The sequence below is a fragment of the Polypterus senegalus genome, chromosome 7 (genome assembly GCF_016835505.1).
Source record: "Polypterus senegalus isolate Bchr_013 chromosome 7, ASM1683550v1, whole genome shotgun sequence".
In the NCBI taxonomy this organism is placed as follows: domain Eukaryota; kingdom Metazoa; phylum Chordata; class Cladistia; order Polypteriformes; family Polypteridae; genus Polypterus; species Polypterus senegalus.
This window is the reverse complement of record NC_053160.1, coordinates 86,265,948-86,285,097: the sequence shown is the minus strand read 5'-3', so window position 1 is coordinate 86,285,097 and position 19,150 is coordinate 86,265,948. Positions and strand designations below refer to the sequence as shown.

Genomic DNA, 19,150 nt, shown 5'->3' with positions numbered 1-19,150 from the left:
ACAAAAGCTCACCAGGATATGGTTCTCTAGATTATTGTCTGTATTTGTAATTTGTCTGCATTTGTTTATTTATTTTTAATTGTTTTTGAATTATTGGTCTGAACATTTTAAATCATTTTTCTTCTGCGTGTACTTATACCTTAACACCAGCAAGACCAAGGAGCTGGTGGTGGATTTTAGGAGGCCTAGGCCCCTCATGGACCCTGTGATCATCAGAGGTGACTGTGTGCAGAGGGTGCAGACCTTTAAATATCTAGGAGTGCAGCTGGATGACAAATTGGACTGGACTGCCAATACTGATGCTCTATGTAAGAAAGGTCAAAGCAGACTATACTTTCTGAGAAGGTTGGCATCCTTCAACATCTGCAGTAAGATGCTGCAGATGTTCTACCAGACGGTTGTGGCGAGTGCCCTCTTCTACGCGGTGGTGTGCTGGGGTGGCAGCATAAAGATGAAAGACGCCTCACGCCTGGACAAACTTAAGAAGGCAGGCTCCATTGTAGGATTAAAGTTGGACAGTTTAACATCTGTGGCAGAGCGACGGACACTAAGCAAACACCTGTCAATCATGAATAATCCACTGCATCCACTGAACAGTGTCATCTCCAGGCAGAGGAGTAGCTTCAGTGACAGACGTTTGTCACTGTCCTGCTCCACTGACAGACTGAGGAGATTGTTCCTCCCCCACACTATGCGACTCTTCAATTCCACCCGGGGAGTAAATGCGAACATTAATTTTATTTAAATTTTTTTTCATTTTTATTACTATTTAATTTAATATTGTTTCTTTGTATCAGTATACTGCTGCTGGATTGCGTGAATTTCCCCTTGGGATTAATAAAGTATCTATCTATCTATAAAATACATTTTCATAAGCCTTTATATAAATGTATACCTTTTTCATATAATCACTAGTCATGTGCGCCCAAATACATTGCACTTGTTAAAGTTGTCTGTGAAGGGTTCCCTGTTTAAACGCGGCTGCCAGTCGTGAACTGGGCCCTTCGTCGTACAGCATTATGATTTTTTATACGGGAAGCAAAATTACAAAAGAAAACCCTTGGACATTGATTCGATAGGAATGGCCTACTCGGAATCACTGTCAGAATAGTAATTATGTGGTGGTGTAGGAGCATTTCTGCTTCTGTCCATTCACAGTCTGTCTCGTTTTCACGATGCTATCGTTTCCTCTCACGATGTTTTCTCAACCTTTCTCCAATCTCGCAGGTTGCTTTGTGGCAATCCCAAGAGTAAGGCAATATACACGGAGCAATGGTTATAAAAGGGGGACACATAGGTATCCAGGCTCTTTAAAGCATAAATAGGGATCACTTCACTGACATGTGAGAAAGCCATGGTACAACTGTGAGACGCGCAGCACTCGCCGGCTACAACGTAACAATTATAATTTCCGGAACGTGCTGTTATGTTGTCATTCATTTTAACCACTGTCTTTGTTTTATTTATATGTTACGTAGGCACGTACCGTTTATCTTCGGCAATCTCATTCTCTAACCAGGCCTGAAGTACTACAGTCTTCAGTAGTATAAGCCTGGAGGAGATTCTTAATGCAATGCCTATGTTTTAACTGTCTCTCTACTGCCATCTAGTGCTTCTTCTTTTAATTCATTCGCGGACAAACAAAGATCAAGATTCAAATGAAGATTATATATAGAGATTTTGTAAAACCTTTATTTTGCTAATGTTAATAATTCATGTAATCTTCAACTGCTGGACCTTTTGCCAGACTTTCTTGCAAGTGTGTAGTCTTGTTAGCTGCTTTGTAAATCAACAATTACAAAAATAAAAAAGTACTATTACAAACAAAATAAAGATGGACAGATGGGTTTTAGTCTTTTCAACATTTCCTGTTGTAGACTCTCTTGACTTTAAAGTATCTCAAAATTTTTAACTAATCCATTCTGCGATATCCTAACTACAGGTTCACTGCCGGATCCAATCCCAGCCAACCCAGGGCACCAGCCCACCACAGATTTTTAACTAATTACATTTACAATTTATTACAATGCTGTATAAGTCATACATCCATCCATTATCCAACCCACTATATAATAACACGTATCATCTGTGTCTCTGTATTTGCCCTTAAAACTCACCAACAACAGAAGCTCCTCTCTCTGCAAAAGCCAGGGCATATTCTCTTCCCAGTCCTGTATAGATCATAAAAAGTAATTCTGAGAATTAATAGCAATTAATAACAAGAGAATGCATCAACATCCCCAATTCTCTGATGGGAGTAAAAAGCTAATAAATAATGCTTTGGTTCACTGTACTCTAACTATATAGACAACTATACTTATCTCCCATGGGACAAAATGGAAAATATTGCATGACAAAGAATGGAAATAGGAGTTAAATGAAACATTACATCTTTATTTCAGACACATACATGCTGTTCTTCTGTAATAAACAGGCCTCACTGCCAAGTACATTCTTAAGCAGGTTAAAAGTAAAAGATCTAAGATGTTTCCCACATATTGACCATGTTTAAACATATTTCATGTTTATTTGGAAGCTGAAAGGTTTACACATGTGAGTTACTGGGATAGCTTGGTGTACTCTAAGCTTATAAATTATATGACATATTAAGTGCTACTTTAACTTTTTGTTATTTACATATAAAGGATGCTTTGGGAAAAGGTAACCAGTGTATTGTAGCTTGGCGTTTTTTACTACCTAAGCTTAATGAATGCAGTGGGTAAGACTGTCCTATCACACAGTTTACTCTGATATATTGTGCACTTTGTCCGGTACTCTGTATTGCACAATAAGAAAAACAAAATGGAGGGGAACTCTAACCTACAATGTTCAACAACACCTTTCAAAGATTGTGTAAAGAAAAAAAGTGAATTTTACTGAACATAATCCTTACTGAGAACTGCACATATAACCCCAATTATTTTTTTTCACTGTTGTTTTTTTTATTTAATTCAATTCTCACTGACAAGACTTAGAGCACATTAAATATTTACATTTAGTTTTAAAATAAAACAAAAGCAGTAATTTAACTGCAAAATATCACACCAGACCACATGTACTGTATTACAGATGGGTTATTTTCAATTGAGAATCTAAACTCTTACTTGTGCTAACGTAAATACATACTAATATAAAATTCCAGGTATTTACAAGTGTTAAACTATTAATGTGCACTTATTCATGCTATTTGAACTATACTATAGTATATGCAATACTCTACATATATTATATGGTTTAATCCCTTAGAAAATGTTTAAACTTAGCTAAGCTTTGAAAATACACTTGAACCTAAACCATAAAAGTTTCAAATTGGGCTTCCCTTTTTAGCATTGAATAGATCTATAGTAGAAGTAAAAAAAATCACAATCTCCAGTTCTGAATCCTATCATAATGCTTTGCTTTGAAGATATTGTAAATCCGTTCATCCACCCATCAGCTTTCTAAGCCACTTGTTCTGAGAAGGATCGCGAGGAGGTATTATCTCTACCTCGGAACACGTGTAATTAAAATTTGCTTCGAGACAATGGATAGGTTAACCAAGAAGTGCGACACTTTTCTTAACTAAAATTTGCGGTAACAGGTTATTTCGTTGATTCTGCAGCTGTATTTAGCAGTGTCAGTGCATTTAAGCAAGAGAGGATAAAGTTACTTCAGTGTAAAACTGATGCACGAAATCATTCTAGAAACATCAGAAAAGCCATTAACTGTATTCTGCACACTTAAATGAAATTAAAATCTCCATGGGTTAGACTCCCATATCTTCACATATCATAAGTAGTAACAGATGAACACAAAGAATGCTGTAATTATTTAGTGTGTTGCACTTGCCTCCTCCAGCCCCTGTCACCAGGACCACTCTCCCGTCGAACCTCAAAGGAGCAGACATTCTGCACAAAGCGATCTCACTCTGCTCTACTAGTGTTATGACACTGTTAATCAATCTGTAAGCAATGCCAATCATACAGCGTCGCAGTCATTCTGCGCGCAGCCCTAGTGCACTCTGGGAAATGTAGTAAGGAGAAACTGACGAACTGATAAACGTAGATCCAAAATAGCTGGGCTTCTGAGGTAAAGAACTCTAAATATAGAACGTGAAATTAATACACATACCATGTGTATTCCATCATTATAACATTCACTGGACGTGTCTGTCAAGTTTTAAGCATCCAGACACCTGCTTGAGCTAACCTGCGTGCAGTGGAGCGGAGGAGCGAGCCAAGCGCCTTTGCGTCGTTAAGACAATCTACGGTGGCCGCGTAGTCCAAGTCTAACAAAAATCGTTATTCTGAGATGCATTTCGAAAAGTTGAAAGGTATGTTTCGTTAACATGTTATGTGTTTGAATTTTACGGACATTGGGAAACTAGTTTTAAACGTATGTGGAAAATAAAAAAAACATTATGTAACCCGTAATAACAACGGTAACTGACTCGACTCCCGACGCCCACGTGACTGCGCAAATCAAAATGCACTGAATGAAAAATGTTTCTGTACCCAAAAGCTAAGGGAGAGACATGGAGTAAATAAGACAGGACATCTGATATGCCCAATATTCTTAAGGTAACATTTAGAAGGTGTTAAATCTGGATTAAATGATCTATAATATTGCAAAAGTTGTTCATACGAGGGACGTTCAAAAAGTTTTCATTGGAAACGGTGAAGGCGGGAGAAGTAGTAATTGGGCATTAAAAAATTGGTACGACGCTGGGTAATTGAATGGTAAACGAAGGTTGCTATGTAGAAAAGTGATGTTGTTTTAGAAACTCTTAATAAATAGAGTTTTAAAAAGTGCGGACGCTTTTTGAACGTCCCTAGTAGTACTGAAATTGCAACAGTTGTCAGTCAGTCAGTAATTGTCCAACCTGCTATATCCTAACACAGGGTCACGGGGGTCTGCTGGAGCCAATCCCAGGTCACAAGGCAGGAACTAAGCCCGGGCAGGGCGCTAGCCCACCGCAGGGCACACACACGGGACAATTTAGGATTGCCAATGCACCTAACCAGCATGTCTTCGGAAACCCACGGGGAGAACATGCAAACTTCACGCAGGGAGGACCCGGGAAGTGAACCCAGGTCTCCTTACTACGAGGCAGTAGCACTACCACTGCGCCACCGTGCTGCCCTGCAACAGTTGTGGACACCCTTAAATTTTCAATATTTGACTTGTCATACATTTATAAGTTTTCTAACTTGCTAATCTACTGTAGTTCAGTGGCACTAGGGCTGATGCCTGAGCCAGCAGAACTGAGTGAAAAGTGGCAAAATGGTCTAGCTGCAGACCTCCAAACTGTGATTCAGGAGCTCCAATGAACAGGTAATCGGATTTCATATTTATTTCAAGTGATTTACACAGTAGAAATACTGAGAAGTGTCTGGCTATAGACAACAGCACTACACAACACTTGTATTTCATGACATACCTACTATAAGATATGCCTACTCAATAGTCAACATTACTCCAACTTGCAGGGAAGACTGGGGCGGGTGTGGCAGGATGAGCACTCCAGCCAATGTAAAAAAAAAAACCTCACACTGTTCCAGTATGGTGCTGAGGTGTCCTCAGGTTCCAGTTTGGATGGTTTGTTGTGTGGAAGGTGCGGCAACGCGCATGCTTCCAACCTCCTCCTCCTCCTATAATAAAATAATTCCTTCCAGTTAGACTCTGTTGGATAAGTGAGAAGCAAACCAAAATGGAGTGTCAGTCCTTTGTAGCTTACACCTAAATACACAAAGACCAATTAACTTGATGTTCACATCATTCAGTTGTGGAACAAAATCCAGACTAACTGCACAAAAGAAAAAAAACAAGTAGGCACGGAGAACATTCAAACTCCACACAAATGACTCCCATATTCAAGTTGAAGTTTATTGTCATAAGCACGTAGTTCAGTTAAATTCTGACTCGTTCATACTTGTTCTCACTTGTTCTTCATACACCAACAGAGGGCACCCCAGTATGAATATTGTTTTCCAGATAGCTGTATTGTGTGCAACAGGGTTTGTGGAGTGACAGGGAGCAGAGGTGTAACACATGTGCTTGGTTCTGTCCATGAAAAATTGGTCACATGACAGACAAGAATGATTGGTTAAAAAAGAAGGTTATTACATTCCAATGTGCTAAAGGGCATAGTCTACATAAAGCAGTTAGTGTATCAAAACGTACTGTACAAAGTGTCTTCCAGCAGTGGCATAAATTGCAGTCTACTGCTAATTTTCACCAGAACTGTGGCCAAAAGATGGTGCTCACAAATAAATAATGTAGTGACAGCTAACAATTCCTATAGGTGTTCCAACTTTTGTTGATTACTTACAAACCTACTGTCTGTGTAAAAGCAGTGCTGGAACAAGCTGTGCTAGTTTTTGTGTTTCACCTCCAGAGTGAAAACAGAATGGCTGCCAGAGTCTTCCAGGATGACAACTGTCAACGTACAGGACTGGAACTATGTTGTGATTGCCACAAACAACATTCTGAAGTATTCCTGCATCTCAACTGGCCCACAAAATCCCATAGAAAATCAGTGGGACTATTTTGAGCAATATGTGAAATGCTGGGAACTAATCTGGCCGAACTACTGATTTGGTGGTGGAAATATGGATGAAAATTGATGTCACCTATGTAAAATGGTAGTGCCTATGCTAGATATAATTTAGACTCACAGATGAGTTACATGGTGTTATATAAGATTAAGCCTGTGTGACTAATTTACTAAATTTTGGTCTGTTGGGTACAAGGAATCAAGAGAATGTATGGGGCACCAGCTAGGCTACCCCTTTTAACTATAAGGTGTCGACCCAAAAAAATAAAGTTCAAAAAGCAGTTCTTTAGCCATAAAAGTCGAGCAACAAAACAGTCTGTCAATGAGCGCTCCATCACAGAATAAGCCACCATTTTCCGGGGACCATCCATTTTTATTGCATTCTAACTGGATGGGCCAGAGCCTGCTCCGGTATGAAGGTGGAGGCTAGGCTTGTTCCATGGGCTGCCTTTAGGAACTATGGGTGAAAAACAACACAGTCCCTAGTTGGTACCTTTTAACTTGACTTGAGTCAGGATGGTGATCCCCAGGTGCACATATGTGGCTATATATGTGGCTTTGCTCGACCACCCCTGGGTTTGGTTTCCTGGATATACAATTTAAAGAGATTGTTATTTTCATGGGAATTGTTGCATATGCATTATTTTCACTTTTACTTTGAAACTTTTGTAAAAACAATACTTGTACGTTGTGAACACACACTAAGGAGATGCCGTTGGATCATCTGCTGTCTTTCTGCTGCTGGTGAGCTGCCCATTTTGCTTGTCTCACTGCCCAATCATTTCAAAGCCTGTACAGCAGCTGTCCTTTTGCCACTTCGTGTCTCTGGCGCTCGCGTTGTGAGGGGCGGGGGGGTATAGGGTGGCTGAACACACGCTAAGGAGAAGCAGTCGGATCATCTGCTGGCTTTCTGCTGCTGGCGAGCTGCATGTTTTGCTTGTTGCTTGTCGTTGTTTTAAGAGCTGGGAACACATGAAGCGTGTCTGCCAAAAGCAATCCAACAACTGCTAGGTTAGATGTCTGTGGACTTGTTTTAAATGATGTCTCACTGCCTTGTCTCGCGTGAAGTTGTAAAAACAATACTTGTCCTTTATTTACGGCTCCGGGCATGGTTAAATCTCTTTCTCGCGGGACGTATAACGCTGCTCATGTTGTGATGGGGCGGCTGAACGCATGCTAAGGAGATACCGTTGGATCATCTGCTGCCTTTCTGCTGCTGCTGTCACACTGCCTTTTAATCATTTTAAAGCCTGTACAGCAGCTGTCCTTTTGCCACTTCGCGTCTCTACCGCTCGCGTTGTGAGTGAGGTTCGGGGTTTAGGGTGTCTGAACGCATGCAAGGAGAAGCGGTCGGATCATCTACTGGCTTTCTGCTGCTGACGAGCTGCATGTTTTGCTTGTCGCTTGTCATTGTTTTAAGAGCTGGGAGTAAGTTAAAGTGTCTCTCGCAGGACTTGAAATTGTCTTCCGAGAAGATCACGTCACATCTCCCTAGTCTCCCTCCCAAAGTGTGATTTATATCACTCACAGGAGGCTGGGGGTCAGAGACCCAGCTGGGATGCCTGGGAGGACCGGGAGGTGGTCTATACGTCCCATGGGCCACGAGGGGGAAACTGCCCTGGATGATGAGGGGTCCACAGGGATGGAGCAAGGAGGCTCAAGCCCACTGGGGCCTGTGGCCACCGCCAGGGGGTGCCCTGAGTGTCATGGAGCCCAGGAGATCAACACTTCCACCACACCTGGGAAGATGGAGGAAGGACCTTCCAGGGATGCCCGGAGTGCTTCCGGGTGCAAGGGCAGCACTTCCGCTACACCAGGAAGTGCTGCTGGAAGAACGTCATCAAGCACCTGGAGCACATCCAGGTGGAAATAAAAGGGGCCACCTTCCTACAGTCGGGGAGCTAGAGTCAGGAGCGGAAGCAGGACGAAGCTCCCGGGACAGCAGGAAGAGAGGCGACCCATGGACACTGAGAGAGAAGTCCGTGGATAGGGGTGTTTGGAGTGGGAGCACTGTGTGCTGTGTGGACTTTACACTAAATAAACATGTGTTTTATAAAGTGCTGGTGTTTATCTGATGGTGTTCGGACCTGTGCTCACAATATATACAGGGAGTGCAGAATTATTAGGCAAGTTGTATTTTTGAGGATTAATTTTAATATGGAACAAACACAGTGCTATCAGTCAATCAAAAATGTTAATAAACCTGAAACCTGAATGTTTCACAAAGGAAATGTGAGTGTGAACATCATCAGGAGAATACATATGTGCACAATTATTAGGCAACTATTAGTGTGCAGATTTATTATGCAACTAAAGGAACAATGAAAATTTTCCCATCTCACTTGTTTATTTTCATCTGTTATAGTGAGAATAATAAACAAACACCTCAAAATTTACAAATAAACATCTCTGACATTTCAAAAAAAATAAATCAATCAATCAATGACCAATATAGCCACCCTTCTTTCCAATAACAGTCATAAGCCTTTCCATTCATGGAGTCTGTCAGTTTCTTGATCTGTTGACGATCAGCTTTTTGTGGAGCAGTGACTACAGCCTCCCAGACACTCTTCAGAGAGGTGTATTGTTTTTCTCCCCCGTAAATCTAACGTTTAAGAAGTGCCCACAAGTTCTCGATAGGGTTTAGGTCAGATGAGGAAGGGGCCATGTCATTATTCCTTCATCTTTAAGGCCTTTACTGGCTGGCCACGCAGTGGAGAACTTCGATGCAAGTGATGGAGCATTGGCCTGCATAAAAATCATGGTCTTTTCCTGTATCACTGTTTGAAGAAAGTGTCTTCGAAAAACTGGCAGTAGGTTTGGGAGTTGATTTTGAGTTCATCTTCAATGCAAAAGGTCCAACTAGCTCATCTTTTAAAAATACCAGCTCATACCAGTACCCCACCTCCACGTTGGAGTGGAGCTCTGTGCCCATTACTGATCCACAGGTCCATCCATCTGGTCCATCAAGAGTCACTCTCATCTCATCGGTCCATAAAACCTTTGAAAAAATCTGTCTTCAGATATTTCTTGGCCCAGTTTTGACGTTTCAACTTATGTTTCTTGTTCAGTGGTGGTTGGGTTTCAGCCCTCCTTACCTTGGCCATGTCTTTGAGCACTGAACACCTTGTACTTCTGGGCACTCCAGGTAGGTTGCAGCTCTGGAATATGAAAGTACTGGAGGATAATGGGTTCCTGGTAGCTTCACGCTTGATTCTTCTCAAATCTTTGGCAGCTAATTTGCGTCTTTTGTTCTCAACACGTTTCTTGCGACCCTGTTGACTATTTGCAACAAAATGTTTGATGGTTCTGTGATCACACACCAATATCTTAGCAATTCCAAAAGTGCTGCATCCCTCTGAAAGACTTTTTACAATTTTTGACTTTTCAGAGTCAGTTAAATCTCTTTTTGGCCCATTTTGCCTGAGGAAAACTAGCTGCCTAATAATTCTGCACACCTTGATATAGGGTGTTGATCTCCTTAGGCCACACCCTCCCTCATTACACAAATACACATCACCTGACGTGCTTAAATCCAATAAGCATTCAAGTTAATACAGCTTGGAGTTGGAATATACGCATTAAAAATGATGATATGGTCAAAATACTCACTTGCCTAATAATTGTGCACACAGTGTATATATATATATATATATATTGTCACACACGTGCGCATAGGAGGACGTTGTGTGGACCAAGTGAAGGTAATTCCACGCCAGGCCAGGGGGGGGCGGAGTGCATTAAACCTTCTCCTATTATCTTTGCAGACCAGCCGCGGGAAAACCTTTCTGAATCAAGAGCGTCACTTCCAGTTCCGGCGCCTAGAAGAGCGTCACTTCCAGTTCCGGTGCCTAGGAAAATGTCACTTCCGGTTCCCACCCCTAGAGGAATGTCACTTCCGGTTCCGGTGCCTGAAACATCACTTCCTGTTTGACCATATAAAACCGCCATTTCTAACAACCTTCAGCAGTTCAGTCTTGGACTCTGTACCGTCAACTTCATTGTTATGAAATCTAAAATCCATTGCAGCTAGGAATATTATACGGGTGGCTGCCCCAAACTTTTCTTTACGTGTGTCAAGTCTCTTCCTTTTACAATATATATATATATATATTGCTCAAAAAAATGAAAGGAACACTTTGAAAACATATCAGATCTCAATGAGAAAAAAATCATGCTGGAAATCTATTGTATACTGATATGAACTGGGTAATGTGTTAGGAACGAAAGGATGCCACATTGTTTGATGGAAATGAAAATTATCAACCTACAGGGGGCTAAATTCAAAGACACCCCGGAAATCAATGCAGCAGGCTAGTCCATTTTACCGAAATTTCATTGCACCAACTCAAAATCGTACTCAGTAGTTTGTATGGCCCCCACGTGCTTGTATCCATGCCTGGAAGTGTCGGAGCATGCTCCTAATGAGGCGATGGATGGTGTTCTGGTGGATCTCTTCCCAGATCTGGACCAGGGCATTACTGAGCTCCTGGACAGTCTGAGGTGCAACCTGGTGGTGTTGGATGGACCGAAACATAATGTCCCAGAGGTGTTCTATTGGATTTAAGTCAGGCGAGCATGGGGGCCAGTCAATGGTATCAGTTCCTTCATCCTCCATTAACTGCCTGCATAGTCTCATGAGGCCGGGCATTGTTGTGCACTATGAGGAATCCAGGACCCATTGCACCAGCATAGGGTCTGACAATGAGTACAAGGATTTCATCCCGATACTAAATGACAGTCAAGGTGCAGTTGTCTAGCCTGTAGAGGTCTGTGCATCCCTCCATAGATATGCCTCCCCAGACCATCACTGACTCACTACCAAACCGGTCATGCTGAACGGTGTTACGGGCAGCATAATGTTCTCCACGGCTTCTCCAGACCCTATCATGTCTGTCACATGTGCTCAGGGTGAACCTGCTCTCATCTGTGAAAAGCACAGGGCGCCAGTGGTGGACCTGCCAATTCTGGTATTCTATGGCTCCACAGTGCCGGGTAGTGAGCACAGGGTGCACTAGGGAATGTCGGGACCTCAGGCCACCTTCATGAAGTCTGTTTCTGATTGTTTGGTCAGAGACATTCATACCAGTGGCCTGCTGGAGGTCATTTTGTAGGGCTCTGGCAATGCTCATCCTATTCCTCCTTGCCCAAAGGAGCAGATACCGGTCCTGCAGATGGGTTAAGGACCTTCTATTGCCCTGTCCAGCTCTCCTAGAGTAACTGCCTGTCTCCTGGAATCTCCTCCATTCCCTTGAGACTGTGCTGGAGACACAGCAAACCTTCTGGCAATGGCACATATTGATGTGCCATCCTGGAGAAGTTGGACTACCTGTTCAACCTCTGCAGGGTCCAGGTATCTCCTCATGCTACCAATAGTGACACTGACCGTAGCCAAATGCAAAACTCATGAAAAAACAGTCAGAAAGGATGAGGAGGGAAAAAATGTCAGTGGCCTCCACCTGTTAAACTATTCCTGTTTTGGGGGTCATCTTATTGTTGCCCCTCTAATGCACCTGTTCTTAATTTCATTAACACCAAAGCAGATGAAACTGATTAACAACCCCCTCTGCTACTTAACTGGCCAGATCAATAGCCCAGAGGTTTCACTGACTTGATGCTATACTCTGATTAAAAAGTGTCCCTTTAATTTTTTGAGCAGTATATATGATACAGTATCTGTTAAATAATACAGAGTACACAACACATGTTTCGCCCTAATTGGGAGCAATTGTGCATGATGGCTAAGGTCTTTAATTATACTGTTTGCCTTTTATAAGGCAGCATGTGTTGCATGTGCTCCAAACAGAAGGCAGCTGGGTGCTGGTAATAAAAGAGGACTTTTAAATTCTGTAAACAAATGAATCCCTGTTTACCCATTCTTTTTTCTTTGGAGAAACTCTGCAGTTGCCTCACATCAACATTTATTTATTTGGAACATTTTCATACAAAAAGTGTAACCAAAGTGTATCACAAAAAGTAAAGATAAATTATAATTACAAAGGTAAAAATGTAAAAATAAATGCATTAATATATTTCTGAAAGCTATAGGTAGTCTATTATAGATTTAATGGCAAATATTAGAGTCCAATTTTAAAACAGATGGCTGTAGAAGAGAGGAAAACAACCACAGCCAATAGGATCCTGGAGAAAATGAACACCTAACATCAAAGGCAGGTGCAGAGAACTTTGTCCAGGTGGCTGGCACTATGCTATTTTTGCTATTTTCTAAAACTCTCTTTTCAGTTAAGATTGTTCCTGCTGCATTTTGAAAATGTTTCAGCTGATTTATAACTTTTGCTTGTTGATCTTTTGTTTGTAAATCTATTCAGTAGCTGGCTGAAAATAAAAATCGGAAGTTAATTTCTCAAAATATTGCAGTGATATAAAAGATCAAACGTGCTACAGTATGACAAGATAAACTGACTGATTGATGTTAATGAATCAGTTAATGAAATATCACTGTTGCCTTCAGCAATGACAGTATTTTTTTTTAAAGGAAAATTAGGTAAGATGCCCATCCAGGACTGCCAAATAAATGTAGTGTTTAAAAAAATTTATTTTTTGCCCACCAAAGTATGCCTGTTTCACTTGCCAGTTGGGATGCCAGAAATATAAAGAAATCTATACGATTTAAAGTCTACATTAAATAATTTTCACTTTCTCTGTTGGGGTTTGGACATGGTGATAAACTATTTTTCAATGAATAGCCCAAACAATACAATTTATTTGTAATATGAGGACAAGATAAGATGGATATATACAGGTACAAGTATATATAGACTTAATGTGCTAACCTTCTAAGTCAGGTTGAAATCTAGACCAAGACCTGTGTTATCATTTGCAGTGCACCGTGCAATGCATCTGTCTCTGTTATATACCATTTGGTATGGGATTTGTAAAAGCAGTGTTAATGTTTGTCATGTGCCATCAATTGGAATGACAAATGCTATGCATTTTAGTACTAAAAATGTTTTTGATGCTTCCTTATTTAAAACATCGGGAGATCTAGCAACTGGGCAGGCACACAGACAAACACAAAGACATGTTTCCTTTTATTAAGGTGGATGTATATAATATAAACTGCTCAAAAAAATTAAAGGAACACTTTAAAAACACATCAGATCTCAATGGGAAAAAGAAATCCTCCTGGATATCTATACTGATATAGACTGGGTAATGTGTTAGGAACGAAAGGATGCCACATCGTTTGATGGAAATGAAAATGATCAACCTACAGAGCCCTGAATTCAAAGACGCCCCAAAAATCAGAGTGAAAAAATTATGTGGCAGGCTAGTCCATTTTGCCAAAATTTAATTTTGCCACATTCTAGTCAATGGGTCCTGCTTTATAAAGCAGATTTATGGCCAGACTGAGCAGTGGGCTTCATAAACTGCCCAGATCTGGTGTGAGTGCAATAGCTTTTTTAATGAAAAGGAGAAGATGTAGTGCCATTGGTTTCTTAGGTGCACATAGGCCCTTACTTCTTGGTTGACTGTTGGTTTAAAGCTTTGTTCATCACAATTGCCAATGGGTGACTTCTATCTTTTTGTTTGAGCCCAATGTTAAACTGTTACCATAAGAAGAAAAGTCTGATCTCACTTGGTGATTGATCATTTTATCAGATAGTACCCAGATGCTACATTCCATGGAGGTCCTCTGGAGAGAAAACCAACACTCTTGCTGGAATTAAGAGTGTCTGTGCAGTTTGCATTTTAGCAAAGTTCTTGGATGCTAAAGCATAGTAAAACGGGTAAAGCTAGTCTGTCCTACCCCAGTCCAGTTTTTTTTTCTTAGGCAAAGGCTTCAGCACTGCAGTCTTTAAAGAATCAGGAAAAATAACCATTTATATGGAGAGGTTAATTGTCTAGGACACTGTCAATTAAGCATTCAGAAACTTCTTTAAAAAGCCTGTAGGAAATGGATAAAGAGCGCAGTTGAACAGTTTATGTTAAGTAATTATTCTGCAAAGTTCAAGTACATTTTTTTGCTAAAGGAATTCAGTATGGTATGTTTAATTGGAGGAAATTCTGAAGTCTGAATATAATTAGATATTTTGGTATTTACCTTTCTTGTAAAAAAAATACCACAAAAGCTTGATATTCATCCACCAATTTCATCCGCTGGAAAGGTGGAGTTGGGTACAATGGATGGTCTGTATGTGAGAACTTTTGGATTTCCTACATTATTGTTAATAATTTGGAGAAATACAGTAATTTTGTCTATCTGGTCACTCTGCTCTAGAATTTGTATTTATGGGTTCTCAGAATACGTCAGCATATTAATTTGTTTTTTCTTCATTTATGCCCAGCTTTGTAGCCTTTTTTTAAGTTTACTGACTGCTTAAGTTTACAGATGGCTATTTGTTTTACAGATTTATCTTGGTGTCAGCCATGGCATTTAGCCTGGTATTAAAACTGACTGCAAAATTATTTACATTGAAAGGTATATAAATTTGTTTGACTATCAATAAATGCTGGAAAAAGATGAGGCAGTTGTCACAGCCAAATAACATTTCTTCACAATGCACTTCTCTTTAATTTTAGTTACAAGTGTTGATATTTCAAAGCAGCTCCAGTAGTGTCTGAGATTCCCATACCCAGGGTCTGAGGCACATTAATGTTAAATCTCTTCAAAAAAACTAAATCTAACATGTGATTACCACTGGGTATTAGATGATAAGGGCCAAAGAAATACACAAGATTCATTAAGTCTCTTGCTATGAGATCACATTAAATATCTGTGTGAAAATTTAAATCCTCTTCCATTAAATTTTCATCATAACTAGTTATGGTAGATACACTATATTGCCAAAAGTATTGGGACACCCCTCCAAATCATTACATTCAGGTGTTCCAAAACTTTTCCATGGCCACAGATGTATAAAATCAAACACCTAGGCATGCAGACTGCTTCTACAAACAGTTGCGAAAGAATGGGTCGCTGTCAGGAGCTCAGTGAATTCAAGTGTGGTACTGTGATAGGATGCCACCTGTGCAATAAGTCCATCCAACCATCCATTATCCAACCTAACTACAGGGTCACGGGGGTCTGCTGGAGCCAATCCCAGCCAACACAAGGTGCAAGGCAGGAAACAAACCTCGGGCATGGTGCCAGCCCACCGCATTGTGCACACACACACCAAGCACACACTAGGGACAATGTAGGATCGCCATATCTTTGGACTGTGGGACGAAACCAGAATACCCAGAGGAAACCCATGCAGACACGGGGAGAACACACAAGCTCCACACATTGAGGAACCGGGAAACAAACCCTGGTCTCCTAACTGCGAGGCAGCAGCGCTACCCACTGCACCACCGTGTTACCCTGTGTAATAAGTCCATTTGTGAAATTTACTTGTTACTAAATATTCCACAGTCAACTATTATGGTATTATAACAAAGTGGAAACAATTGGCAACAACAGCAGCTCAGCCACAAAGTGGTAGGCCACGTAAAATCACACAATGTGCAGAAGTTGACAGCTTTTTGCAGAGTCAGTAGCTACAGACCTCTAAAATCTCAAGAACAGTGCGTAGAGATCTTCATGAAATGGGTTTCCATGGCCAAGTAGCTGCATCCAAGCCTTACATCACCAAGTGCAATGCAAAGAGTAAAGCACACTGCCACTGGACTCTAGAGCAGTGGAGACCTGTCCTCTGGAGTGATGAATGATGCTTCTCTATCTGGCAAATCGATGAACAAGTCTGGGTTTGGCGGCTGGCAGGACAATGGTACTTACCTGATGCACTGGGCAAAGTGTAAAGTTTGGTGGAGAGGGATTATGGTGTGGGTTGTTTTTTCAGGGGTTGAGCTTGGCCCCTTAGTTCCAATGAAAGGAACTCTTAATGCTTCAGCATACAAAGCCATTTTGGACAATTGCATGCTCCCAACTTTTTGTGGAACAGTTTGGGGATGGCCCCTTCCTGTTCCAACATGACTGTGCACCAGTGCACAAAGCAAGGTCTATAAAGAAATGGATGAGCGAGTTTGGTGTGGAGGAATGGGACTGGCCTGCACGGAGCGCTGACCTCAACCCAACAGAACACTTTTGGGATGAATTAGAGCAGGGACTGCGAGCCAGGCCTTCTCAACCAACATTAGTGCCTGACCTCTCAAATGCTCTACTGGAAGAATGGTCAGAAATTCCAATAAACACACTCCTAAACCTTGTGGAAAGCCTTCCGAGAAAAGTTTAAGCTGTTATAGCTGCAAAGGTTGGGCCAACTCCATAATAAAGCCTATGTATTAAGAATGGGATATCATTAAAGTTCATATGTGTTTCATAAAGGCAGGTGTCCCAATACTTTTGGCAATATAGTCCATATAAAGCAAGGCGTTACATTTTGGTGGACAATAAATGACTACTAATATAAGCATAGTTGGTGCTCCTTGGATACTGATGACAAGATATTTATTCTCCTATTTGTTTCAGTTTTCTCTTTTAAACTATAGCAACATCATGGGCAGTATAGTGGTGCAGTAGTTAGTACTGTTGCCTCAAGATCCAACATCCTGAGTTCAAATCCTTCTGTTGTTGTCTGTGCGGGGTTTGCACATTCTGTCTATATCTATGTGAGATTTCCTCCAAATACTCCCTTTTTTCCTCTCATATCCCCAAAGATATGCTGCTTTAGTTGACTGGTGATTCCAATGATTGCATCGGTGATTTTGTTCTACTGAGGGGAGTAAACTGATTGGACTGCTTTAATATTTTATTGTATAGTATTGCATGTTTATTGTGTGTTGTTTTTCAATATTAAAATGTGTTTCTTTAGTGAGCACTTTGGAAACACTAGAAAGGTATGCCGAGATCTGGGCTGTCCACTCACAATGTGTGCACTGACCAATCAGTTCTTGAGTGTGGTTCCAGAAAATAATCTCAGGCTTGCAGGAAATTTGAAACTCGGGGCATGTGCAATAAAAGCAGACTTGTCAGACTTTGTCAGTTAGCTATGATAAACCTGGAACGTTGGAGCTGAAAAGATGAGAAAGGGAGTTGAAAAAAAAGAATGACAAGGGGAAGCAAAGATTTAGTAAAGTATGAGTGTAACTGCTGAATATGCATTGCTCATTTTGTTAAGTTACATGGAAAAATATTTAAAAATACCATTTACCTGATATTTACTCAAACATTTTTGATAGTAACCTCTGAAGATGAAGCTGTATTTCATCTTTTAGAGTCAATTATCTAAAATTTAACTAATTAAAATAGTGTACTGATTATATTACAATTGGATGTTTTCTGAATTAGTATGAAAAAGAGAATTTTTAGTTTGTTTTTAGGGTGGATCAGTGTTGCAGTAATTTTGGGGCTATCACTCAGCTCTCTTGCCACTTCCACTTCAGTATGGAGTTGGCACATTCTTATTCTACTTGGATTTTCTCTGAGTACTCAGGTTCTTCATACAACCTAAAGAATAATGTGTCAGAGTAATTGGCTACTTGGAATCAGCATGATGTTATTGAATATGAGTGTGTGTGCGTGTGTGTCGTGTACTTTCAGATGCACTGGAGTCCCATCCGGGTTATTGCCGTTTCCACAAAGCTGTACATAAATCTCAAATACTCCATAACTTTATCATGGAAAAATCAGATTCAGAGCATGGATGGATATACTGTATGATTAGTGAAGGCCTGTTCTAGTATGCTTTCTGTATTAACCTGCAGTTCACTGACATTAGAAGAAGAAGAATTGATACCTGTCAAGCAAGCTGGATAAAGGCAATATCATCCAATATGGAAGATTCACTTAAGTCACCTAAAAGTAATTTTCATTGCATTTTGAGAGTGCAAAGAATGACCTCAGTACAATAAAAGAGATGTAGAAGATTTGTCTTTAAAGGACAAGTCATATTGTATTATTAGATTCACTTACTCAACATGTTTAATTTGGTAAATAGACTTGGCCTTTGATTATGTGAGAGACAAACCAGGGTGTCCAGAGAAAAATTCCTACATATACAGTGGGAATGTACAAACTCTTAAGTAAACAGTGGTTCAGCTGGGATTCAAATTCTTCCTGGAACCTTTAGGCAGCACTTAACAATAACTGCATTATTGTAGCACCGTGATTAGTAAATTAAAGATATAAGTGTAAAATTGCCTACTATTTAAAAACATTTGTGCTTCCTCCTGTAGCCTTCAACACCAATGTACCAATGTGTTTTCTAAATCATAAATAGGTTTGTAATGCAATCAACCATGCTAACCTCCCCACTACCACCATCACCATTCAGTAGTATAGCAATACCAGCAGACTTAAAAATGGCTTTTACCTACAGGCCATTAACTGCTGACTTGAATGAAGACATCTGTAGAAGAAGACATCATTATGTAAGTACAGTACTTGCTCTATTCATCTGTTTGCAATACCAATTCAAGGTTACTAATCATCTGCTGCTTTGATCCAGTACCTTACTGTTACATGTTGTGTCTAATGCATGTTACATGTTTACTGTATATCTGATTTTTATTTGAAAGAGTTATATATTGACATATATTGTTTTTTATTGCAGTTGATTATTTTAGTCATTGTATTGTAAATTGTCATGTTTCTGCATCAGTGGGTCTAACAACAAAGACCTACCACCTACCACCTACCACCCACCTGCT

The 19,150-nt window shown here is 40.4% G+C and overlaps 1 protein-coding gene and 1 long non-coding RNA gene across 2 annotated transcripts in view; one reads left to right on the top strand and one right to left on the bottom strand.

The window, feature by feature from the left end:
• The window catches only part of hsd17b4 (hydroxysteroid (17-beta) dehydrogenase 4), a 203,241-nt gene extending 199,267 nt beyond the window's left edge, over nt 1-3,974 (bottom strand). Inside the window, exons 1-2 of the mRNA XM_039758980.1 lie at nt 3,829-3,974; nt 2,118-2,171 (exon numbers count right to left, since the gene is read on the bottom strand). Of these exons, the coding sequence (XP_039614914.1) occupies nt 2,118-2,171; nt 3,829-3,961 (187 nt within the window). The 5' untranslated portion in view covers nt 3,962-3,974. The remainder of the gene's footprint in view (nt 1-2,117; nt 2,172-3,828) is intronic.
• A 13-nt stretch (nt 3,975-3,987) lies between these two features.
• The window catches only part of LOC120532696, a 75,907-nt gene continuing 60,744 nt past the window's right edge, over nt 3,988-19,150 (top strand). Inside the window, exon 1 of the long non-coding RNA XR_005634343.1 lies at nt 3,988-4,312. This is a non-coding gene — a long non-coding RNA (uncharacterized LOC120532696). The remainder of the gene's footprint in view (nt 4,313-19,150) is intronic.